A 24914-nucleotide genomic window follows, 5' to 3' on the forward strand; every position below is an offset into this window, starting at 1 on the left:
TTTATTTCACATTTCAGAGTTAAATACGTATACACTGACTGTATCGTAGGGATGTATGGATCATTTTATTGTGGCTTTAAAAAAAATGTAAATGTCTGTTATGATGGAGATGAGCTTACCAGTATGTAAATTGTTAAAGGGCTTCCTTCTTTAATTAATATTTGTTCATATTTTCAACCATCCTTTGAAAATATTGTTCAATTGTTCAAATATTGTTCAACTAAAATAATTGTTCAATTATTTTAGTAAAGGTTTGCTAGAATTAATAGACTTACCCTGTTTTTGATTACCTGATTTTGAAATTGGTTCACAAATGAGGGTGTATTAATTTATTCACGTTACTGTCCTAGACTTCTATAATAATGTCACACACTGCCACACACCAATACAAGTAGGCTATCCAATAAGTTGTGGTAGCATAGGAAATGCTGATGCATGTTTTAAACTTTTCTCTCAATGCCTTCTTTCAATCTCTTACTTTGATTGTGTAGCCGGCATCTCTTATTGATTGTTTAGTACCTTGTCTACCAACTGTCATTTTTCAAGTGTGCTATAACCTAAATAAACTGGAACTCCAATTTTAATTTCTCTTTCGCTGAAGGACCCAGAACCCACGTTGGTCTGTTTCTTTTTACTTTATTTAGTGAGTTTGTTAGTGTAAGGCTATGTTGTAATATGAATGAGGTAAGGCTTTGCAGTATGAATGCAGTGCCCACCAATCTTAACACCTTGACCTTGATCACTACCAGGGGCGGTTCTAGACCAAATTTCATGGGGGGGGCACACTGGGCGATCATGAGACGATCTTCAATTTTTATTCAGTTCCACAAGGAATATGAACATCTTTAAATGTGGAGGTCAGTACAGAAATATTTAAGTATGCTTCAATAAGTAAGTCTCCTGTAAGATACTACATGGATCTGAGGTAGAAGCAGACCTGACACACTGAGAATAGCTGATTGAAGTTTTCACTCAAAAGATAAAACTCTGGACACTCCACAGGGGATCTCCTCATTTGACTGTAGTTCATATTGCCACCACAAGATGACGACAATTTTAAACGTGGTTGAAAGAAGGTCAAACAGGCGATACATAATGCCCTGATTATTGGCATTATATTCCTGCGCGTTGTGCTATATATTTAATTAGCTGTTGACAGTTTCGAAACGTGTGCGCTGAGAATGCAGATGCTCTTGATCCCAGCTGACGTTCTTGTCTGACCACATCTGGTCAAAGCGTGTGTTCCAGGCGATCCTATGTAGTATGCCTGATGAGCTATGACAAAGCAAACATGGGGTCGTAGGCTGTGATTTTTTAAAATGTATATACATATATATATATATGTATATATAGACCTATATGAATGCTGGCTATATACTACGAATGCAGTAAGCGTTCAGTAGGCGTCCACAGATCCACAAGCAGGCGGTGGGACCACCAGGGCTTGCCCTCTCCCTCCAGGACTTACACAGTCTATGTTTTGGACCGCGGACCAGCCTTGGCAGACAATTTTAGAGAGGATAATAACCTTTCATACCTAGAACATATTTTCCTAATAAATTATTAACATCTGGGTACTTGATGTTGCACCTTGTTATTAATATGTATTGCATGCCTTCCATCACCAGAATTTGAAATGTAGGCCTACATATACATTTAATTAGTGTCTTATGTGTTTTGGATGTGTTGTGGATTTTATATGACGCTTGGTGAACCTACATCGAACCAGCTGCTGTCAAACATGTTTGCACATATGTCGAATCTAGTATTTGAATCTGTATTTGCTACTATTTTAACCGTAAAATAAAGCGGGCAGTTCATTTTTTTGCATAAACAATTCACCGTTTTAAACTACTAATGGCAACATATTTTTGACTCAAACGGCCATGATTCTTTGGGCGGATTACGATTCTCGGCGTGCGTCTGTCGTAGACGGTCGTAGCAGAGTAGACACACTGGACTGTAATCGCTATACACGGGCGGCTGAGCGGTGTTGGTTTACGGTAAGTTTCTTCGATTTAAACCCTCATATGAACAATGAATGGATATATAATGCAAATAAAATGTCTAATGTTTCGTACGACTATTTAACAAACGGGAGCCAGCAGAAAGGCATAGTCCGGGTGCACCGGTACCAGTCGGTCACGCCTATGTGTGGTACCTGCAGCGGACTGGACAGTGAGCACGGGCCCGGAGGAGAGTCAGCGAAGAAGAGGCACAGTGGAGGGGGACACATAAACACTGAGCACACAGGATATTTTTAGAACTCCGTGGAAAAAGTATATACTAGCAATACAAATATCGCAATTAACTCGTGTCCGAAATGGTTGTCAGGCCCGTGGAGTCTGTAGCTATTCGTGCTATATGTTTTGTCAATGGGTTGATTGGGACCTCTGGAAACGCTCTTGATCTGGTCAATGTTAGCAAACGAGCTAGCAAATACGCTAGTAATAACGAGATGTCAATGACTTTTAATCTTTCCGTAGTGACTGGCTTGATTCCCCCTCGGATTTTATCAGTAACTTATGCGGGTTTGTTGATGACTTGCCTGAGCTTTTGTTTTGTCGATAATATCAAGATCAGCGCGTGGAACTGAAAAAACCTGACCCCATGGTTTATTTGTAGCCCCCATGGCTCACACACGGTGTAACATGTCACTGTCATTAGCTGTGTCACCAAACGGACCAAAGAAGGCCCGCGTAACTCAATATGCTCATGCTTGCACGCCTGGGCGAATAACGCAAACAGAAGCCAATGTATTGTGAATACAATATCCACTACTAGGATGCACAATCGCACTTTCCTTAGTCTACAGCACTTTTGATTGTGTTGCGTCAGTGTTGCCCTGCTGTTGTGAGTTGCATACCATGGATTTTCTTGCGACCGCACCCCCCTTTCAAAATTCCAGAGAAGGCATACGTTACAATGTATTTTGACAGTTGGCTGAATTTATTATCTCAACAGAACCTGCCAATCTTTTCTTAAAAATTACCAGTCAGTATTTCCTATTTGTTACCAGTTATTATCCTAATTTACACCCCCAGTGATGTAAACAATAACACATACATATTACAATACCATACAATAACATTTGCCATGCATTACATTATACGTTTTACAAAAGTGTTGTTGATTTTGTTGAAATCTATGTTATTGTTCAAATGTAAAGATATATTGTTTACATTGTTGATCACAATGTGTTTTTTTATTATGCCTATACCTTATAAAACAAAAAGAAAAGATCTGCTCAGGAGAAACCTTCACCTGATTTCCCTGTGTCTGTCCAGTGCCGGCTGCAGGTTGATTCAGGATGGGGGAGAAACCTCTATGGGAACAGATAGGATCAAGCTTTGTGCAACACTACTACCAACTTTTTGACACTGACAGAACGCAACTCGGATCAATATATGTGAGTTTTGAAAACGATCAATATATTTGTTTACCCATTAAGTATTCTTCTGATTTGCTTCTCGGTTGTCCTTTTCAGCCACTTGACGAATCAACATTCTCATCACAAAAAACATGTTGTTTGTCTTAAGGTTTCCATCTATTTCACAAATGATCCTCCTAAAATTATGTTGATACATATTAATACAGACACAGGTTGCTATACAGAAAGGTATAATATATTGCATCTTCAAATTCTAAATATGACTAGATGTATAATGTTGAGTTGTGTACATTTATTATCCCCAATGTTTCAAACAATGCTCAAACAAAGAAATCTTCGGTTTTATTCAACCACAGACAGGCAACATTTGGTTGCCTGTCAATGGTATCAAATCCCCTTCCTCCCCTAAATTCCTGGGAAACAGTAATCCATTAGAGACCTAATTTATTGATATGATATTTCAATATAAGTTTAGTTTATGCTACAGCATAAGCTGATAGCTTGTGCTACTATGAAACGTCTCTCATTCCAGTCACCAAGCTAGTGTGTAATATAATGTTGTTTTGTCCTTGAACATGATTTCTGAGTGAGTCTGTCGTATATATTCACTGGCAATGGTGGTGAAGAAAACAAACCGCCTACTTCACAACGTCATCAAACTACGTATTTTATTATTATTTTGGTTGAGACATTACATGACCTGTAAGGTATAGTCTTCTTGAAGATGCTCTATGTCTATATGGCAAAGGCTCTAGATGTTTTTTCTGCTCTCTCCTGATTGTTAAAGCACATCCTCTGAAATAATTGTTCTGGTGCTGAAAAGGCGGATATGAACCTTGTGTGATACACTTCTAATGTTGTCTTACTTGTGTTTTCTTTCTTTCTATTTCACCTCCGTTCCCTCCAGATTGATGCATCATGCCTTACGTGGGAGGGACAGCAGTTCCAGGGAAAAAGAGCAATTGTTGAGAAACTCTCAGTGAGCTTTTTTTTTATATGTCAAGTGTTTATATTATAGGTATGGCAGGGCAAAGGGTGATTGATAATAAGCAGAAAAAAAAATAAACATGATTTTATGCATCTGCTATTTTAATGTAGGTATCACTTTTGTAACATCCAACCATTACTATTCATTAGTCTTGTTGTTTCAGATTAACATTATATTTTGTGTTCCAACCCCGATTCTTATGTTCTTTAGAGCCTGCCCTTCACAAAAATAGCCCACAGTATAACAGCACAGGACCATCAGCCTACCCCAGACTGCTGTATCCTGAGTATGGTTGTAGGGCAGCTAAAGGTGAGCAACACATTGAGCATGATGCTGACCAACAGCCCGGTTTCATGGTTCATAAGTACTCTTTCTCAGGTTGAAACTAGTCCTTAAGCATTTGTTGTCAGTCTTTGATATTGAGGTTGTATTATACATTTGTATGCAATATTTTTGGCAAAGAATATATTGACAGTGAAATTAAAATGGACTTTTTGCAAATGACCACTGCCACATTATTGATCAACATATTTTTTATTTCACAAAGAAGACATTCAAATAGCCAATTTGTGTATATTTTAAAGCAAATCCTGTAAGATGTTGATGTTAACTTGCTTGCCTGTGTATTTGTTCACAGGCAGATGATGACCCCATCATGGGATTTCACCAGAGTTTTATCCTGAAAAATATTAATGATGCATGGGTGTGCACCAATGACATGTTTAGGCTGGCACTCCACAACTTTGGCTAAAGGGCATCACTCACCCCTGACGAGTGGGTACGAGTGCCCTCTCAAGGTATGGGAGGCACAGAGGAGCGAAGGGGGGGAGGAGAATCGAGGGGTAACTCTTCCCTCCCTCCCTCCATCTTATTCAGTCCTGTTTGACAAACACCCGGATTCCTGATGTCAATCACAGAACTTGCTGGTGGACATTTTTTAACCACCTCATCAAGTAGAATTTCTTTGGGAGCTGGCTGAAAAATCAGATACCGCTGTCTGCCCCTCCACTGATCTGCATGACGCTGGAAGCCCTCATTACATTATCTACCGTCAAGCCAGAGCAGAAAGACATTTGCTAGCTTAATGACGCCATTCACTGACTTGGTTAAATTCTACTCTGTTCCTACTAAGCTGTTTTTCACTTGATTCTGCTAAAGAGCTGTTGATTGATGATGATCTGTGATGATTTTAAGAGACGCTACTCTTCAGTTCACACATCTTTTGGGTTCATTTTAGGTAAGTTGTGTGCAGTTTCACGCATCTAAGTAGGTTCTATAACTAACCCTTATCTTCTTAAAGATGGATACATTTGCCATGATTCATGTTGTCAGGCTTTGATTAAGCTATCCAAAGAATAATGAAACTTGACCCCACTTTGTCTTTTGCTTTGATACTCGCTTAGAGTAAGATGAATATCACAGCCATGTCATACAATAAAATCTGGACTATTTCGTAATGTTGTGGGGATGTGTCTTTTCCATGGAGTAAAACTATTTTAAATGGGCCGGCTATACAATTCAATAGTTTGATATATATTTTTTATCCCCTTATCTTACCCAAAATGGTAAAACATTATTTAGGTAAATGCATTTTCTGGATCCGTTCAAGAGGATTCCTGGAGTCTGGTGATGAAGGTGTGATGAAGGGCTTCTGTTTTATACATGCAGCAGTCTTGGTCCGTTGTACTGAACTTGTTTCTAATTAATTATTCAATATAAGTACGCCAATAATACAACGAATCACTAACAGTATGCATGCAACTGCATCTATTTCATGTTCACATGGTTAACGTTGTAATTACCAAACGATTTGCATGTGGAACTCATGAGGTCGACAGTCTGTAGACCGCTGAACCAAGTCGGAACCAATTGATGCATGGGGTTTTCGGAAGACGTTCAGTGCAGCGGAAGTTTAGACGGTTGCTCGGGGTGAACGGATTGAGCACTGACAGCATCGCACAAATCACCAAACAATTTTCTCCCCTAAACTAACCCAGTTTCCCCTTCCCTGACCCATGGCTTCTAATTCCAACATAGACATTGAGGGTGCTACCCAGCATCTTCGGGACATCCTCAAACTTGACCGCCCAGTGATCAGCGCCGGTAAGGTGGCAGAATGAAAAGCGCTACGCGTTCTAGGCCGCGTAAGCTAATAAGATGCTAGCTAGCTGGCTACTTTGCTAGCCTTTGGTTAGGGTTCTGCATTGGTTTAACAACGACTTGCTAACGCTACAACAGTTAGCGGTAGCATGAGAACATTAGCCGCCTCCTCATTTGATGTGAACAAGCTGCCTGGACACTAAATAAACTATATTTCAAAGTAGTTGAATACAGAGATAGATAGCGGGGTGGCCCAAAGTAGCGTGTAAGCGGCTGACAAGGTTTCATAGATTAATTGCCATGCAGGCAGCCAGGTGAAGTTACTTAACCGTAGCACTTAATGTTGTACGTGTTAAACCGAAACTAAGTCGGGCGTTGAGGAACTTCTTTGCTAGTGAAATACATTTTTAATAGTTGTGTAGGATGAATGCAATATGTTATTTTTAGCTAAGTTATATATATTTTCTTTACAATCTAACGCTTGTTGCATTAGGGCTCATACTCAAGCCGCCAAGTGTGTCTGATACATTGATGCATTTCATTGTTCATTTAGACATTATAGTATCACCAATTGTGCAATTTTCTCCAGATTAACGAACCTTCAACTGTACATAAATTGTTAAAAATTGAAATAAATATGAAATTATTACATTCCAAGGAAAAAAACGGCTTTAACACAGCGTTGTTATAGGCGTCCATTACTCCTTGCTCTTGGATGTTGTAACGTTATTTGGAAGAGTTGAAGGAATGTTTTGAACTGTCCCATAACAGATATTGTAAACCGTTCTGCAAAGAAAAACTAGTAAAGAAGTGGGAGTGTGACTGTGGACATCAAAAATGTTAGAATGTTCTATTCCTTTTCGACATAACAGATCTGAAACCTAATAAACAGACACTCACATTTATTCTGACTTTGACTTTGGGTATATTTTTCCCTCTCAGATGTTGCATCGGTTGACGGCCCAAGAAAGACATCTTTCAATGGGGATCTGAATGGACTGCTGGGAGCAGCAGGTCTTCTAGGAAGTGGAGACCGGTCAACCATGGATGACAATATTGGACCCTGTGCAGCTGACGCCAACAATGCTCGAGAGACTCAGATAATGTAAGGAGTTTTATTAATGTTGACGCCCAATTTCTTAAGTCAGATAAATCCTACATGGGAAGTAAGCGATGTTCACATCAACAGGATAAGTTGAGGAATACATCTGCACATATTTGGGTTTTGAAGACCTTTGTACCACTAGCATTGCCTTCAATTAAATACCAAAACTCATGCTTAATAACTTGTAAATACTATTTACTATTATACATTTACTATAATAGTAAATATACGAGCTGTATGCTATTATATCTGGAACCGAAGATTTGCCGTTCTTTTCGTGACGTCTGCCTGCCTAGGCACTGAAACATCACAACCAAGAGGCGCTGGCGTGAATCTAGACACGTTGAGCTCTGTCTGGGCAGCAGCTTAATTCAGCATTCGAGAGAATGCTGAGTTCTTCAGAAACGTATAGTTTAACGCCATCGTGTTTGTGGATGGTGAAGTTCCGTCTGAGCAGTGGTTAATTTAATGTCTGCGCCCGAGCAAGGGTTAGGCTTCCCGAGTTCCCGGACACCTTAAGTTTATCGCTACGATGCGTGGCACATTTCATATGCAACATCGCTAATTATGATGCTGAACAACAACGACAGTATTAAAGAAGTAACACAAAGTTGGCGTTGATGGTAACCATGGGGTTTACACGCCCCTCTCGTTCCTAAAACTCAACACAAGCTTTTTTTAATTGTTCAAATTCCAGCTGAAACAGTGGGTTCATTGGCTCTTTAAGATCTAGATCTGGCAAGGTCTAGACTGTTTTGATTTTGAATCCTTGTGTTGCATACAGTCACATCAATCAATACATACAAACAAACAAACTTTTAAATTGCCAAACAGCTGCTCTAGATTGAAATGAAAAGACTCCAGATAGCCTGTTTTGCTGTTGAGACAAATAAACCTATGTTTACTCATTGACTTCTTAAAAATATTTTTCTCTGTCATTATTAATATTGGATGAGTTCCTCTATCTTAAGCCTCTGTATCATATTTTATGCGGTTATTGTAATTCGTTGCATGCTATTTTTGCTCGGTCAGCAAGTTCACACAAGCTACCAATTTGCATTATCTTTGCATAATCCTTTGAAAAAATAAAAGGTACCATAGGCCCCGTTTACACTAGCACGCGTGCGGGTAAAAACGACAAAATATTTTATCGGAAGTGCCTTTCGTTTAAACGGTGACAGCGTTTTTGGGGCTTAAAAACGCAAAAATCTGAATCCACCCTCCGGAGTGGAAAACTTGAATACTCTCCGCCGTAGCGTTTCCGTCTACACTGCCAAGATGCAAAACTCTGCTCAGATATGCTCACGTCGCGTACGCGTTTACGTCACATACATGCGCCAGTACAGGGAACTAAACAAACAAGTTGGATTATACCATGCGTCAGACCGTCAAGCTGCTCTTGCAGCTCTAATAAACTCACAGGAGTCTTTCCACGAATTGTACAGGATATGTACAGATAGTATTACTGAACAGAGAAGGATCTGTAATTATGTTTTGGTTTTGCAGTGCAGATAAGAGAAGAAGGAAGATTCTACGCATGCGCTCAGACATGGCAGTGTTGTGTGATGGTGTATCACAGCACCACCTAGCTGCCTGGCATGCATACTCAATCAAATTGCACACACTTTTGCGTCACCGTATGCACGCAGATTTCCTCCCCGAAAACGCTTGTCTAAACACGGAATAAAAAGTGAAGACGCAACGCCAGTTTTGCGTCTTCTGTTCAGACCGTCATCATGTAAACGTAGCCATAGGCTCAAAAACACGAAGTCTGAAGTATTTAGTGTCAGAGAATGGGCGGATGCCTTCACCGTCCTCCAATTGACCCATTGTTTTAAAAGTTGGATATTTAAAAAACTAAATTATTTTTGTTGGAAAAGCAGTAGTGAGTGATGTCAAGCTAATATGAAGATTTTAATAGGGTCAAAAATTGGAAGGACTAGGGTCGCAAAATGTTTTGAATAATAAAGACAGAAGAAATCCTAAGAACAACAATAGTTGAGCGCTGCATGCAGCACTCAACTATTGTTGTGACTTGCTTTGCAACAACACTCATAACAAGGAGCACAAACGTCTCAAAGGTGATCTTTATCAGCCTGAATAGCATCAAAACACATTAAGTTAGACATAGCAATTTGTAATAAATTAAGATGTCCATGATTAATTAAAACAGCTGTAATCTGTAAATTAAACGATATTTGCTCATTATATTTGCACAAGAATCAATTCTGCAATCTGCACTGAGACAAGACTATTGACATTTTAAAGGGGCTCATGTTTATCTGTTTAATTTGAATATATTTGTATTACGTCTTTGTTTCTACTTAAGCTGCCTGTCTGGTGATGATGGGTCCACTTGCATCTCATTTGTCTCCAACAATGTGGAGATTGTGGCTAGCCGAGATTCTAGCATCGACAGCAAGGCTCGGGGAAGCAACAAGGTAAGACGGATACTGCAATTACTAGGAATGTACCTGACTTAGATTTGTCTAGGTTGACACCCAATATGTAAATAAATAAATCATTTATTCATCCATCATTATGCCCATTTTGCTTTACATCCCCCTATGGCAACCGTTTAAGGAAGCAAATTAAGGTGACAGACAAGCTAAATCAAACCATAATATTTGTCAAACGGAGGTACATTCCAAGGTGAATTAGGGCCATCATCTGTTGAGGTAACACATTGCAACCAACTGATTATAAATGGGGTTATGGAATACAACAAGGATCCATCTTTTGAGCTGTTCCTTGTTAACCATACACTGTAGGCTACCCTTGGGACATCTTATCCGTCATCACAATAGCTCCTAGTAGCTAGGATACCCAGCTGTGCCTGTCTTCAAACCCTCTGAAACTAGGAAATTAGCTGCATTACTTAGCTGTATATACCGCATAAAACGCTGGACTTCCCAAAACATCTTCAAATGAGACTCAGACGAGACAAAAGCTACTCCTCAGCTCCCCCCCCACTCCCAACATGATATAGGTTATAAATAATCTGGGCGGATAGTAACTTGAGCCTGGACCAACATGGAAAGAAAGAATCCATATGCATCTTTATCAATGTTTTTGTTTTTCCAGAATACGATCTGTTCTGTCTTTCAGTATCTTAGAGAAAATTAGACATCCTCTTAGAGCTTCCTGCTCGTAAATGTCCAGGCCAGGCTTTCTATGAGCTTTCTTGTATCCCCCCTAGTTAAAATAAATGTACTTTTTCCTTCTTCTTGGGTCCCCAGCTGAAAATGTATTTCTAAATAGCAATCATGCTGCAACTGTGAAAAATGTTGATCTCTGCGGATCATTGCATACTAGCCGAATGTAATCCAGCCGGTTTAAAAACATCTTTCCGATTTACAGTTCGTCTGACTGTTTTGTGTAAGATTGTTATGCAAGGGACAACTTTTCTTCATATCATTTTGCTTTTTTGTTTTTCTATCTCATTCTATCATATTTCAGGTTCTCATTTGAACCTGAAATGTATCAGAGTGAAAAATGTTACTTAAATAATTTTGCTTTTTATTCAATGGTTATAGCATAAACATTTTTTATACATGATTGTTCAACTGGGCTACCGTAATTCAAGTTGACTCGGGGCTCTGAAAATGATAATTATATTTTAATTTGAGTAAACTGCCCTACTAAGAATATTCCACCCTCCTGCATTTACATAAAACTTGGGACTTGAGTCCAAGTAAATTCTCCCCTCAAACAGACCAAAGTCTGTTTTCCTCAGTTTCCTCAGTCCACACACAATTCCTGCTTCGATTCCTGCAACAATTCCACAGCACTTTTATATGACAAGGACTTATTGTATTAACCTTAAAGCTCAACGTTGGCCAGGATTTCATTAATACAGTCTTCTGTTGGAGTCTTGATTTGAATTGTTTATTACTGATTTCTGCAGGTGAAGATCCAGCCAGTTGCCAAATACGATTGGGAGCACAAGTATTTCTATGGAAACCTGATCGCTGTCTCAAACTCCTTTCTGGCGTATGCCATCAGAGGTGAGATTACCCAAGAGTAACATGTATATGCCACATTCTAGTTATGCCTGAAGCCGCAGCTCAACATGTTCAACCTGGTTTGCATGTTTAGGTTAGAATAGATGGCTAGCAAAGTACTTCAATGCCACATTGCTACTAGCTACAGAGAGGGTATATTTTCAATTTCTCTTTTCTCGCTATCATAGTATGCACACAGCTACAAGACTTGTTTTGTAGGTGATCAGATTTTGCTAGATAAGTCACATATTTTAGCCTACCACCTTATCTACCTTCTAGTTTTGTTTAACAACAGAATTTGTCGACCATCCATATGCATTTACAATCTGGAATGTATGCTCAGATGATAGTTGGCTGTGTTGCAAATTAAATGTAGGTTAAATAAGAACTGTATTCTTATGTATTGTAATTACTTTGCGGTGTTCAGATCTTGGATATAATGCAACTTGAAACAAGTGGTATCTCTCTCTGTCATAATTGCCTGAGTTTCAACCTTTCCTCAAAATGTTCTGTTTTTTTTGTCCTTTTCCAGGAGCCAACAACCATGCAATGATCCGCGTGCTGAGCCTGGGATCCAGCGATCGCTCCCTGCTTAAAGGCTTCACCGGGGCTGTGACGGACCTGGGGTTCGCCCACCTCGACTCCCCTCTCCTAGGCTGTGTGGATGAGGCTGGCAACCTCGTAATCTGGCAGCTCACCTGCACCAGCGGCAAAATACTGTATCCCTTCATGGTGAAAAGTTATATTACTTGAAGTAAAACAATTTAACATGGGACTTATCAAATCCTTTTATCCATGAACCAATAGGGTTCAGTAGAGTAACACATTTACTTTTATTTAGCTTCCTATAGAAGACAAATGTATGGAGTCAAATGGTACTGTAGCTAACCGACCGAGGTTAGCTAATAGCCTGTTTACGTAAATGATGCACCCATTTAATGTGAGATTATAAAGGGACTCTTTGCCTGTTCCATGGTCATGGTTTATTTTATTCCGAGGTTGTTACAAAGGTTTTATTATGTAGTCTGAGCATCCCACTGACCGTACAGTTGGCTGTTGTAGGCGCCTCTTCCCTCTGTCCCTAAGCTTCCTTAACCCACGCCCAACCCGCAGTGATCAAGTGGTGGTCCACATTAGGAGGCCAGACGACACCCCCCTTAACTCCCACCGTCGCCTCATCTGGTGCCCCTTCATCCTGGAGGACAACGAGGAGAACCAGGAGGACACCAACCAGACACTGGCCCTTCTACACGAAGACAGGGTCAGAGTTCATTGTCTTTCACAATCCTTTCCATGTTAATACAGTCCCTACTCATCTTTTGCCTCTCTGAGAATAAGTTATGAATGGATCCTGTCCCGTCCCTCCAGGCTGAGGTGTGGGACCTCGATGTGTTGCGTGCCAACAACGCCAGCTGGCCTGTGGACGACTCGGAACTAAAGGATGGCCTCATCGTTGTCAAGGGACACACTGAGGTAGAATAAAGGCTGCGCTCCTCCCTAGAGCCTCCTCCCTGTGATATTTCTTATATTTCCTGTTTATCCCAACATTCGTGGTACGTAAAATTATTATAATTAATAATAATTTCTTAATTACCTTTCTGTGTTGCATCTAACGCTTCTATTATTTAGAAAATCATGATTTTTAATTAGATTCATTCATGGAATTGAAACCAAATCTCAGCTGTGTACATTTATTTTCTCGTTTGTGTTCCTCCAGCGCGTCAGCGAAGGTGCCCTGTCCCCTGACGGAACTGTGCTGGCCACAGCCAGCCACGACGGCTATGTAAAGTTCTGGCAGATTTACATAGAGGGTGGGCAAAACCAACCCAGGTAGGCGAGAACACAACCCAAAACCCCGCCATTTGACTTGATATTTGTCATCAAATATTAAGGTCAAAGGGTGATCGCCCCATTACGTGTCCCCGTTAGCTGTTTAATGCTCTGTTTGTTGGAACTCCATGTCCCACAGGTGTCTCCACGAGTGGCTGCCTCACAGCGGCCGGCCCGTCTCCTGCCTGCTCTTCTGCGACAACCACAAGAAGCAGGACCCGGAGTGAGGACCCGCCTCTGGGGAGATGTTCTACCCTTGGTCCTTGTTCCAGCGCCTCTCTTAACTTCTCTCAAACGTCTTTCCTCTTTGCAGTGTACCGTTTTGGCGGTTCCTGATAACGGGCGCGGATCAGAACCAGGAGCTGAAGATGTGGTGCACGGTGTCCTGGACCTGCTTACAGACCATTAGGTAGTTGCTCCCCCTGGCCTTTTGTCTGCGCTCACCCATTACTATAGAGGTTTCCTGTGAAACCTTTTGATAGTTTTATATTCCTGAAAGTATTTGACATGAACCTGGTTCTATTAACACTGATATATTGGTTATTTATGCTTCATTTCCTGTGTGACTGTTCTGCAGGTTTTCCCCTGACCCGTTTAACTCCACGGTTATGCCAAGCCTGAAAGCCAGTCTGGACCTGTCGGCCAGTTTTCTCATTCTCACAGACGTTCAGAGGAAGGTCAGTCAGACGCTGTTGATTGTGCCCCCATGAACCCTTCATTTGTACACCTCTTTGTGTGCCCTCTCTTCTATCAAAACTAGTATTAAAGGAGAATTCCCCTTGCCTCAAAGTGATCGTAAGGCTACCGTAAAGTGTTTCCCTTAAAATCTTTTGTCATACCAAAAATAACCTCAACAGAGGGGGTACATGGGATGACACATTGGGCGATCTGCTTCGGTCAGAATACGGCAGCCGGCGGTCTGCAATTTATATTGGCTTTTGAATGTTTGTTCAATTGGTATAACAAGAAGTAAATATGAACTTTTCAAAACATAGCGCATCAACATAATAGAGCTGTCAAGCTTCTTCTATAATCCCATTCGAATTTCATTCCTTATTATTTTTTATATTTTAATTATATTCGGATTGTTAATGCTCAAAATGTGCACATAATTAAGACTTAATTTGTACTTTTATACTGTATACAAACGCTTACGCATTGTCAATGAACTATTAAACCTTCTGCCCACTAGAGGGCGTACTACCAATAAGCATTTCTTACTTGCAAAGTAAATACTAGGCACTCAAGGATATTATATTAACGCCAATTCTCGACTGCTTTAATATAACGAGCTGCGTTGTGTGTGGTTATGGAGAACACTGACTCACGACTCGCGGTAAAAGATCCTTCTAAATTGAACGTGATTGTTGGTTGTGATTGCACAATAATTAATTTGATGGTCGTGTAATTATCGGAATCTGTTATATGTATTTATCATTCATCTCATTGGCGGTCGGCGCTATAAATCAATGTTTACTTGCAGTGTGGTGGGTGAAGATAGGTTGTTTTTGATAACTTGAAGGTATGCAGTTGTATCGCAACAGATATGTTTTGGATACGAGCCTTCTATGAAAAGGGTCATAGTCTAGTTTAGTTATTGAACAGGATAACCAATGTTTCCAAAACACACCCACTTATCATGATCCCTTTCATCCACGAGCAGCTAACCACTTTAATTTCTCTTAAATGCATCAGATATGTTGGTGAAGGGACGGCACAGAAGCTCTGCTTAACTGGGCTATAAAGGTTGAGTCGTGCTTTCACTCCGCAGTCATTTAAGGGACTCTGTTAGCAATGTTACTGGCATCGCGTCAAGACAACACTGCAATGTTGTTATTGCATATATTTTTTTAATGCTGTTATTATTTACTGCATTTCCTTTTTGGCAGCGGCCCTCATTGGCATGGCCGGTCCGCCACAATTATAGGGGGAACACTGGAATAGCAAGCTATCAGAATATAGCTGTGTGTTTAGTACAAGTATTCACCCTGTTCTTGTAGGCAAAACATTCAGATACAATTAGAGAAACCCACAACCAAATTCAGATTGGGCACTGATGTGAATGTTGGAGAGTGTCCTTCCTCCCTCATCCTAGCGGGGGTGTTTTCACCAAGCCACCGCATGCATCCCTCCCCTCCACCAGGTGCTGTACGTGATGGAGCTCCACCAGGACCAGGAGAAGGGCCGGGCCAGCTTCACGGCCGTGTCAGAGTTCCTGCTCACTCACCCCGTGCTGAGCTTCGGGGTGCATGACGTCACACCGAGCCGGCAGAGACACACCGAGGTCCTCCCGGCAGAGGAGGAGAGCGAGAGCATGACCACTGGTACACGCGCTCTAACACGCTCAGTCAATACCTTGAAGTGAACAGGGATCAATGTTCACGCATTGTCCTGCCGTTTAGCTGTACCCAATTCCTTAACCAGAATCCATGTTCAACGTGTGACTAAATGAATCGGCTGCATTATGTTCATTTGTATTTTTTTGTTTCCTAGAGGGTAACCAGGGAACCACAGAATCCAAGTCTGGGATTCAGATAAAGCTCTTTTGTGTTCACACCAAGTGAGTCATTTCTAATGAGTTAACCAAATGTGAAGGTCAAACCTTCTGCAAAAAAGAATTGACTACAAATAATCCGTCCTACCATTCAACTTTCTAATGTTTTCCGAATTTGTACAGGTCTTTACAGGACGTCCAGATCTGGTTCCAACCAAGGATGGGTTCTAACCCAGCCCTCTTCTTGCCCCATTCTGAATCCAACGATGGTTTTGGTAAGTTGTGTTTGAGACACTTTTACAATTATGTTTATGAGGTGATATTAGACTGTCTATTCCGCATTAAGGGTTGAAATCTATCAATGGGAACATTGCAGACGATTTTGGACTTTGGAGGAGTTATAAATCAGAGCCCTACTTACGGCTCTCACCGGCTCGTAGATGGAGAGTGCAGTACGACTCAGTAAGAGTCGTACTGCTCTCTCGGTACAAGTCTAATCCCAGCTTCTACCACTCTGCCCCCTGCAGGATCCTCAGACCACTTGACTGACCAGAGCTCAGACAAGGACTCGAGCAGTGGCTCAGAAAGTGACCTGAGGAAGATTCAATCGCTCCCGGCTCCCACCGACTTCCTGTCCATGTCAGATGCAGCTAACGTGGCCATGCCCAAGTTAATGACCCCTGATGCCTTCATGACCCCCAGCACTTCGGTAGGAACAACCTGCAGTAACCTAAAGAAGAAGGATGCCATTTCCTCTATTAATCCCAGTTCCTCTGCTTTATTTATTTTTTGAATCCCGGGAAAACGGGTGTATATATTATTGACAATAAATTGCAATTATTTTCATTGCATTGCTCCCACAACCCTCTGATTCTGCCGGTGTCCATCTCAAGGCAGCATAACTGACTGTTGTCTCCACCAGGTCCCGGCCTCGCCTGGGAGCAGTGCTAGCAGCCTCACTATTGTGACCGCCATCAGCAGCAACTCAGACTCTACAAGCAGGCAAGTCCTTCATCATTAGTGTTGATAAGCAAAAATGGTAACTCAAATCTGGAAAGACGACAAAATCGAATGAGATGTTTAGTCTCTATTAAAATTTTCACTTGAAGGATGCTTATCATACGTGTCGTCTTTTGACATAAGAAAGTCAAGATGTCCCTAATGGCTGGGAGGGCATCAAGTGCCAATTTTAGGCCAACCTATAGCTGTGGCTGCTTGATAGAAGAAAGTATTCCTGCCCACTCATGCCCACCACTCAGGTTTTTCTGCTATAACGGTGGGTCATGCATTAAGAGCTTGAGGTTTTCTTGGTTCTGCAGAGCTCTAGACGATGTGGGTCAGAGCCCCATTAGAACGGAGAACAACAACAACACCAGCAGCAGCCTGGCCCTTTCCACCTCCACTGGAAGCCCAAGGGCTTCCTCCATCCTGCTCCCTGGACTGGAGAGCCTGCCGGTAGGATGGCTCCCTACTCTCACATTTGTGGTTCATCACCCCCTAATGGGACAGCGTTCTTGGGTTGATTAAAACCATGCGATGCGCAGCTTCCGTTACTAACAATAAAACTAGTCCCATGAGTGCATCAATCCCCTGAATAAGCCCCCCCCCCCCCGTCTCCCCCCAGATCCTGGCGGGCGTCAGCGGGCCCCTCTCTCTGGACGGGGCCCAGGTCCTCGACGCCCACCTCCTGCCCCACCAGGCCTCTCCGACCAGAGCCCGTTCCCCCGACGTCATCTCCTCGGCCTCGACCGCCATGTCCCAGGACATGCCCGAGATCGCCTCCCAGACCCTGCCCCTTCAGCGCGGCCTGGTCTCCATCCCAGAGCCCCTGCCCATGGCCGCCCTGCAGGCCGACAGCATGGCCTCCGCTGCCAACGCGCTGCACCTCCTGACCTCGCCCCGCGGACCCAGCATCAACAGGTGAGGAGTCACTGCTGATGTGTTGCCTCGGCTCGGGAGTCCTGCCGGATGTAACTAATAGTTTGGACCTCGACACACAGCCTGTTGCCGCTGGAGCGTGGCGGCGGAGCAGCCTCTGTGGGCGGGGCCGTAGAGGGGGAAACCCTTCTCAGCATCACCCCCTCTCTGCTGGAGAACGCCTTGTCCCAAGAGAATGCGGGGGCGGGCGGCGGCTCGTCAGACGGCAGTGTGAGCCACACACCCTGGCCCGCAGCCCCTGATATCACCCGGGAAACCAGGAACAACCTGAGGGACAACGGACTGGGCGACTGGTGAGTGTGTATAGACGCACACACAACCAAGGTGTTATCAGAGGAACACAAATGGGTAGAGGTGTGTTCAGACACGTGGCAATGCTCTGGCTCAGTGCTTTCCGTCTCTACTCGCCTAGTTCCAGAGAAGAGCTGAAGGACCGGCACATGAACTCCCCCTACCATAGACGCCCCTATCAGCTGACACAGAATGACAGCCAGGACGCCAGTGCTGAGCAGAGGTACACCCCCTTCCCTCAGTCTGGTCTGGTCGTAGCATGTCCGATATAGCATCACAGTCCATGATAGGAGGACATGTAGTGTGGTGTTATCAGCCACACTACCTACATGGGAAGCTATTGTTACTAGTTCTGCCTGGATGCAATTGCTTGCATTTGTTCAGGTTTATTTTACTTTAGTTAAGTTCATTTGTACATGTACAAAAAGGCAGAAGCCCTAATGAGAAGAGATGCATTGTACCCGATTATAGCATTTTGCTGAGGGTCCATGTCCAAAAGTGAATGGTCATTACCAGGGCTGAATCACCCATAGAGAATCTTGTTTGACCAGCTCTTGGTCGATGGGGATAAATCTTCAAGTCTCTGCACCAATAGGGAAGTTTGCAGTACAGGAAGAAACAAGCCCAATGAATCATGGCTATGGTGGTGCAACATGCAAAGCATGTAATGTGCTCCTTCTGCATGCAATGCATACAATGTTTTCCTCTGTAGTTCCTCTAAAACTACAGTGTTGGCGGAAAACTACCTAGACCAGGTGATTCTAACGACTCGGCTCGTCTCCCCGGGGCCCTGGGCTCGGTCCGTCCCACGCTGTCCATGCAGGGACTAACTAGCCCCACAGTCCTCCGTCTGTCCATGCAGGGACCATCTAGCCCCACAGTCCTCCACCTGTCCATGCAGGGACCAACTAGCTCCACAGTCCTCCACCTGGCCTCACGGTTTGCATCTCTTTTCCCTGCCAGTGACCATGACGACGAGGTGGCCAGCCTGGCCTCCTCCTCGGGGAACTGCGGCGGCGCTCGCTCGTCCCACAGGCTCCCCGCGAAGGAGTGGAAGACCTCCCCGCGGGGCTCCCCCAAACTCAAGAGGAAGATCAAGAAGGATGAAGGGTCCGTACTGCAGCTCAGGATGATGCGTTGTTTGCTCAACGATGATGGTGTTCTTGGCTGTTGATTGAAATACTCTCTGGTGTGTCGCCCTACAGGGAGTCTTGCCAGTCCAGGCCGGTCAAGATGGACCCTGGTCAGGTATGTGCTTCCATCTGATCTTTTGCTTGGCGTGTGTGCGATAGTTCAATAGCCTCACGCGCATTCTGTCAAATGTTATTCCCAATACAGAAAGATATAAATTATTCTCTCCCGATTTCTTCGCCCCAACTAAGTATTGTATCTCTACATCGGGCAACTCAATATCCACCACATGTTTGAAACTTGACGACTTGAAGTAACATCTTTACTGTGCAGATATGAGGTGACATACCATGAATAAATATTGGACTAGGAGATAAATCTATTGATCATTCAAGCTTAGACTTACAATAGTGACACCTCTTTTGTTTCCTCTAGGAAAATAATCAATTCTTCAGGGTTGCAAAGTATAGAATGATTCAATATTAGAATGCCATACACATCACAGTCATTTGTGTGTCATGAGGATCACTCAAACTTTCTAAACTGCTGACTAGTTCAGAGGATAGGCGCCGTCAAGGTAGAAGGGGGATTTCCATTTCAAGGTGTCCCTTATGTCTCTGTGCCTGCAGATGAATGCCGAGCTGCAGGAGGAGTTGCTGCTTCTGCTGCGTAGCCAACAGAGGGAGATAGCGGACCTGCGTGGACACATGGACAACATGCAGAGCTCCGTCACTGCCCACGTGGAGCACGTCATGGCCGTTCACCAAGAACAAGAGCGTATCTTTCATACTATTACCAAAATATATAATTAAACGTTAAGGTGGAAGAGACCTTCATACGTCAATGGCACTGGATCAAATATGTCCTTGGAGCGTCAATCCCACAAAGAAAATCTTTCATGTATGATTTTCAGTGATCCATCTCTTTGTCAGGCCACTTTGCTATATTTTCCTCATCAAACGCAAAATATCCTTGCTCTCTTCAAGAGCCAAGAATTTAATATTGTTTTCTCCAAGTTCTCCTAATGTATATATATTGCCGGGGCACTAGTCCCATTGTGTATTATGCAGCACTGCATATGCTAAAGGGCGTGTTGCCGTGCCAACACAAGCTGTCCAGTGGGCGGTGATGATCCTTGACTGTGTGGCCTTAGAACGCAGGCTGGATCGCATGCTGGCAGAGAGCCAGGGCCGCCAGGAGCAGCTCAACCAGCAGCTCAGCCACGCCCTCAGCTCCTCCCTGACCAATAGAATGGACCGGGTGCTGAGGGAGGAGATGAAGAAGACCGTCCCGCCGAGTAAGAGATCACACCACAGCATCAACGGCCTTTATTTCAATCATTACAAAGGGCTTAATTATTCACATGTATTGTTTTATTTATTGTGTCCTAATCATTAAATCAGTTTTTCACTTTTGTAGTTTTCCGTGGGGACGCATGCAAAATAAACATCCACTTATGCAATTTGGCATGTTCAGCATCTTGTTTTTTTGAAGCCGTCCGTCGTCTGTTAAACAGATATTTGATTTTAGCATGCGTTGTTACATCGGGGAGATTGGCACAACATTCATTCCTTGTTTTTGTTGTTTTTCTATGAATAGTTGTGTTAGTTGTTCTGGTCGTGCTCCTTTCTCTCCAGCAATCTCCAAGAGTCTGGAGCCCGTGACAAGCCAGCTGAGCAGCACTGTGGCTGCCAAGCTGAGTGCCGTGGAGGCCACCTTGAAAGAAAACCTCATCAAGGTGGTCAAGTCAAAGGTGTGTGTGTTTGAGAACTGTCAAAACACTTTTCATGCTTCATGATTTGCAAGACTTGTTCCTTGCAAGACACTGCAAACTCACAGGAATTCCTCCTGGTTTCCAGAACACAACAGACGCGATTGGACGGGCAGCGACTGAAGCACTGCAGGGCACCATCCAGACGGCCTATAAAGAAGCCTTCCAGACGATTGTGTTGCCTGTGTTCGACAGGGGCTGTCAGTCAATGTTCCAACAGATCAACGAAAGCTTCAAACAGGGGACCCAAGAGTGTATGTTCCACCACTGTTATTTCAACCTTTTCCCCCTATTTTAAGAAAGACGCTATGCCATTGCTTTCATTTTAAAAATACCATTTGGTATTCAGTAGATGCCCCTAATCAGCCAAAAAGTTGGACCCTTTCATTTCTTTTGATATTCACGGCCATTGCCATAGTGCTGGACTAGCGTGAGTAGTACACGCTGCCTGTCGAGTGTCTTCACACCAACAGCCTTGTTGGGGTGATTTGCAGGTTGTAAAGGGCAAGCCTCATGCAGGAAATAATGTGTCATGCCCAACCGTTTAGTGTCTTGTGAGGCGTACCTCATGTGACCAAATTAAAGTCTTCTAGGTACTCTGCCTCCAAGCCCAGGTGATGTAAATGAGGAAACAGACAAGCCTGTGCTGAGCCCTTTCCAACCCATAATTTATAAAACATGTTGATGACGGTCGCAGGGGAGCGAGCAAGGCCATTTCTCTTTTAGAAAATTCCTCCCTTTTAGATGTCTCGCTCGTTGCAAAAGAGCGACCTTAAAAAAACACCTCTGTGCTTGAGTTCAGGGTTTGTTTATCGGAGTTGTATAAAAGGCCCATGTCCTTTGAAAACACTCTTCAATACAATTTTTGATTTGGTTTTAGATTGTGACGTGTATGACCGCAGATGCTTATTCCAATGACCTAGATGTCTAGTTGCCCAGGGTCAATGGTCTCCGGGCAACCTCCATCCTTTTTTTGTAAAGTCGTGCCCCTTAACAGCTTGTCACAAGCATTGAACCGTGAACGTCTTTATGGTTAATCCCACTTGGTGCTCAGTTTAGACGTGTGCAAGGGTTTTTGTGAGAGCCTGAGGGGGAAGACGACATATTCCAGTTTAACAATTCCACTTGCTTTGAATCGAGACATCATTGTTTTTGCAATGCAACTTTTTTGTTTTGATGTGACGTGGTGAATTGTGTGTTGATCTGCTGTGTTTCCTCTCTCAGACATCCAACAGTTAGAAGCTCATCTTAAGAGCAGGAAACAGAGAGAGCAGGAGGTACGAGACCCAGTGATTGGCCAGCTCCAGCAAATGATTGAGAATATCCAGAGCAACAACGACCAGCTGGCCAATAACGTCACAGCCAGTGTCCGGACAGAGGTCCAGCACCAACTCCAGATGATGGTAGCAAAGTAGGTATCACCACCGCAAACATGAATAGCACCATCAGGGGTCAGTCTTCCATGTTGTTGGATGTTTTTATGTCCGTGGACATAAAGGGTTTCTTTAAAAAAAATGGTTAGGACTCAATACGTACAGTTAGTATTCCATGACATAACGGCCCTGATTTCTATAATATAAATTTGGATTTTGAGAATACCAGTGTTTGGATTATTATATTTATTGAAATGGGAAAATGTATCTTGATATAAAACAAGGAGATATGTAATATACCAGGTTAAGCAACTGGCTACTTTCCCCTGGTAGTACCTAGGCAGGTCTGTAAAATATGCTACTACAGAAGTCAATAAGAGTACAAACGCAATCTTCCCTACACCTAGACCGATCCCCCCCCCCCGCTGCCCCAACCCACTTTTTTTTTTTGCAATGCGGGCCGTTCATTATTGTTATTGTTATTTGTGCATTAGTGTTTGGAGAAACTAAATACACCCTTCATAGGATCAGGTGTTATTGAACTGAAGCCTTAGACTTGTATAAAGGCACCGCCTGGTAATGTGGAGCCCATTGGAGAATCAGCCCCTTGCCGTGGACTACAGTCCTTACCAACACTGCTGGCCAGCTGCAGCTCTATTGCACCGCTGTGTAATTGGTTGAGGTGCGGAAACATGCAGCGCTTAACCCTTGGGGTAATGGCATCAATTTGATCCAGTCCCTTGATCCCATTACAATTATTTTCCATGGCCTCTGAGGTGGTATAGATTTGTTAGGAAGTGGACCACAGATCGAGTATTGCACAAACTAGCTTTCTACTAAAAGTTGAACATCTTAAAGACAAAGACGACGCCTCATTACGGCAAAGTGAAATTAATTCAAGTGGGCTGAAATTGCTTCCATTAAATGCGGTGCTCGCCCTCTGACATGCCCCTCTGCCAGCCCCTGGGGGTTCTCCTTCTGCCTGCTCACATGCGACCCCCCCCCTCCCAGTCTGCAGGAGTCCCTGCTGACCCAGGTGCAGCGGATCGTTAAAGGGGAGGTGAGCCAGGCCATGAAGGAGCAGCAGGCGGTGGTCACCTCCAGCATCATGCAGGCCATGCGGTCCGCGGCCAGCACGCCCGTCCCCACGGCGCACCTGGACTACCAGACGCAGCAGGGCAACATACTGCAGCTCCTGCAGCAGGGCCAGCTCAACCAGGCCTTCCAGCAGGTAGCCCCAAAAACAACATTGATATACATTGATACCCCCGTGAAACATGATGACTGTACATACATGGATGCGTGCATACATACGTTTTAACATCTCTGGGTGTTTCCCTAAATAAGGCAGATAAGTCACTTTGTTCCGGGTGACCCTGGTCTTGGCATGGCTCTTTTGCTCATCGATCTAGAATGTCAACTTGCCGTTTGTCTGGCTCATGTTCTACATGTTGCCTGAAGCCATCTTTGTCGTCCTCCACACCTCCCCTTGTTCTGGCATTGACCCAAAAAGTGTGGTGGTATTAACGGTGTCATCTCTCGCCACAGGCTCTGTCGGCGACGGATCTGAACCTGGTGCTCTACGTGTGCGAGACCATAGACTCCCAGCAGGTGTTTGGACAGCACCCCTGTCCCCTCAGCCAGCCTGTGCTGCTTTCGCTGATCCAACAGCTCTCCTCTAACTTAACAACACGCTCCGAGCTCAAGATCAGGTGGGTGGAATATTTATGTTCTTTTACCATCCCTATTGTTGTCCAAAGCCATCCTCGACCCATACATGTGTCCATGCCGCTAAAGGTCAGGCTTCAGAGCGTAAAGAGAGGGAGCCGCAAAGAGCAGATAACTTACGAGTATTTTGATAAGCAATACATTTATTGATCATTTCTTTGATTAATCGACCACAAAAGAATTAACGGTTTGATTTTATTCCAAATTAACAATAGTATCACAAATAACATTCAACAGACCTGCATCTATGATGAACTACATGTGCGGAAGATACATGCTAATGGACCAGTTCTGTATAAGTAATAAGTGAATAATACATACAACACAAACTAAGTGTACAGGCTCTGCAACATCAAATAGATTTAGCAGGCATCGGACTATGGTGGTAGATAGGGTTGCCGCGGTATACAGTATTACCGGTGTTACCGGTGTTGAGGCCAACACCGTTTACTCGGTGTTGCACACCGGCAACACCGATTTTATTTTATTTATTTTTTTCAGTAAAAAAAACAAATAATTATAATTAAGAAAATTAAAATGTGTAGAATAGGCCACAGTTCTGCTCTGTGCGGGAGAATTGTCGCGCCGAGAATTGACGTGCTTCCTTACAAGACCGGTAACCATAGCAACGACGGTAAACAAACCCCGCGAAGCCCAATCCCTACTAGGGCTGTCACTTTTTCCAAAAATGAAATTCGAACGAATTTCGAATGTCCATAATTAATTCAAATACATTCGAATACATTCGAAACACGACTGTTGTCGTGTTT

The 24914-nt window shown here is 43.3% G+C and overlaps 2 protein-coding genes across 6 annotated transcripts in view; both read left to right on the forward strand.

Annotated features, from left to right (window-relative positions):
• Positions 1-1885: 1885 nt before the first annotated feature.
• On the forward strand, positions 1886-5836 carry nutf2 (nuclear transport factor 2). Of its 3 annotated transcripts, none has more exons than XM_030365548.1 (5): positions 1886-2003; positions 3288-3409; positions 4299-4370; positions 4590-4688; positions 5017-5836. In XM_030365548.1, exons 2-5 carry the CDS (start codon positions 3311-3313, stop codon positions 5128-5130), a joined length of 384 nt encoding a protein of 127 aa, XP_030221408.1. In that variant the 5' UTR covers positions 1886-2003; positions 3288-3310; the 3' UTR covers positions 5131-5836. The 3 variants fall into 3 exon arrangements, with proteins under 3 accessions (XP_030221408.1, XP_030221409.1, XP_030221410.1); XM_030365549.1 differs by lacking the exon at positions 1886-2003 and adding an exon at positions 2106-2279; XM_030365550.1 differs by lacking the exon at positions 1886-2003 and adding an exon at positions 2292-2994.
• A 421-nt stretch (positions 5837-6257) lies between these two features.
• Positions 6258-24914, forward strand: part of edc4 (enhancer of mRNA decapping 4) — a 28419-nt gene continuing 9762 nt past the window's right edge. Inside the window, exons 1-29 of one of the 3 annotated variants that reach the window (XM_030365545.1) lie at positions 6258-6482; positions 7422-7584; positions 9914-10025; positions 11492-11591; positions 12121-12307; positions 12702-12849; positions 12957-13061; positions 13306-13418; positions 13540-13641; positions 13732-13827; positions 13996-14095; positions 15562-15742; positions 15912-15978; positions 16096-16187; positions 16440-16621; positions 16835-16914; positions 17232-17367; positions 17537-17832; positions 17913-18143; positions 18263-18364; positions 19105-19251; positions 19347-19389; positions 19902-20049; positions 20426-20569; positions 20910-21025; positions 21132-21297; positions 22268-22454; positions 23428-23647; positions 23965-24128. In XM_030365545.1, the coding sequence (XP_030221405.1) occupies positions 6395-6482; positions 7422-7584; positions 9914-10025; positions 11492-11591; positions 12121-12307; positions 12702-12849; positions 12957-13061; positions 13306-13418; positions 13540-13641; positions 13732-13827; positions 13996-14095; positions 15562-15742; positions 15912-15978; positions 16096-16187; positions 16440-16621; positions 16835-16914; positions 17232-17367; positions 17537-17832; positions 17913-18143; positions 18263-18364; positions 19105-19251; positions 19347-19389; positions 19902-20049; positions 20426-20569; positions 20910-21025; positions 21132-21297; positions 22268-22454; positions 23428-23647; positions 23965-24128 (4016 nt within the window). In that variant the 5' untranslated portion in view covers positions 6258-6394. The remainder of the gene's footprint in view (positions 6483-7421; positions 7585-9913; positions 10026-11491; positions 11592-12120; positions 12308-12701; positions 12850-12956; positions 13062-13305; positions 13419-13539; positions 13642-13731; positions 13828-13995; positions 14096-15561; positions 15743-15911; positions 15979-16095; positions 16188-16439; positions 16622-16834; positions 16915-17231; positions 17368-17536; positions 17833-17912; positions 18144-18262; positions 18365-19104; positions 19252-19346; positions 19390-19901; positions 20050-20425; positions 20570-20909; positions 21026-21131; positions 21298-22267; positions 22455-23427; positions 23648-23964; positions 24129-24914) is intronic. The other 2 variants (XM_030365546.1, XM_030365547.1) reach the window with 2 other exon arrangements.

The sequence above is a fragment of the Gadus morhua genome, chromosome 9, assembly GCF_902167405.1.
Source record: "Gadus morhua chromosome 9, gadMor3.0, whole genome shotgun sequence".
NCBI lineage: Eukaryota > Metazoa > Chordata > Actinopteri > Gadiformes > Gadidae > Gadus > Gadus morhua.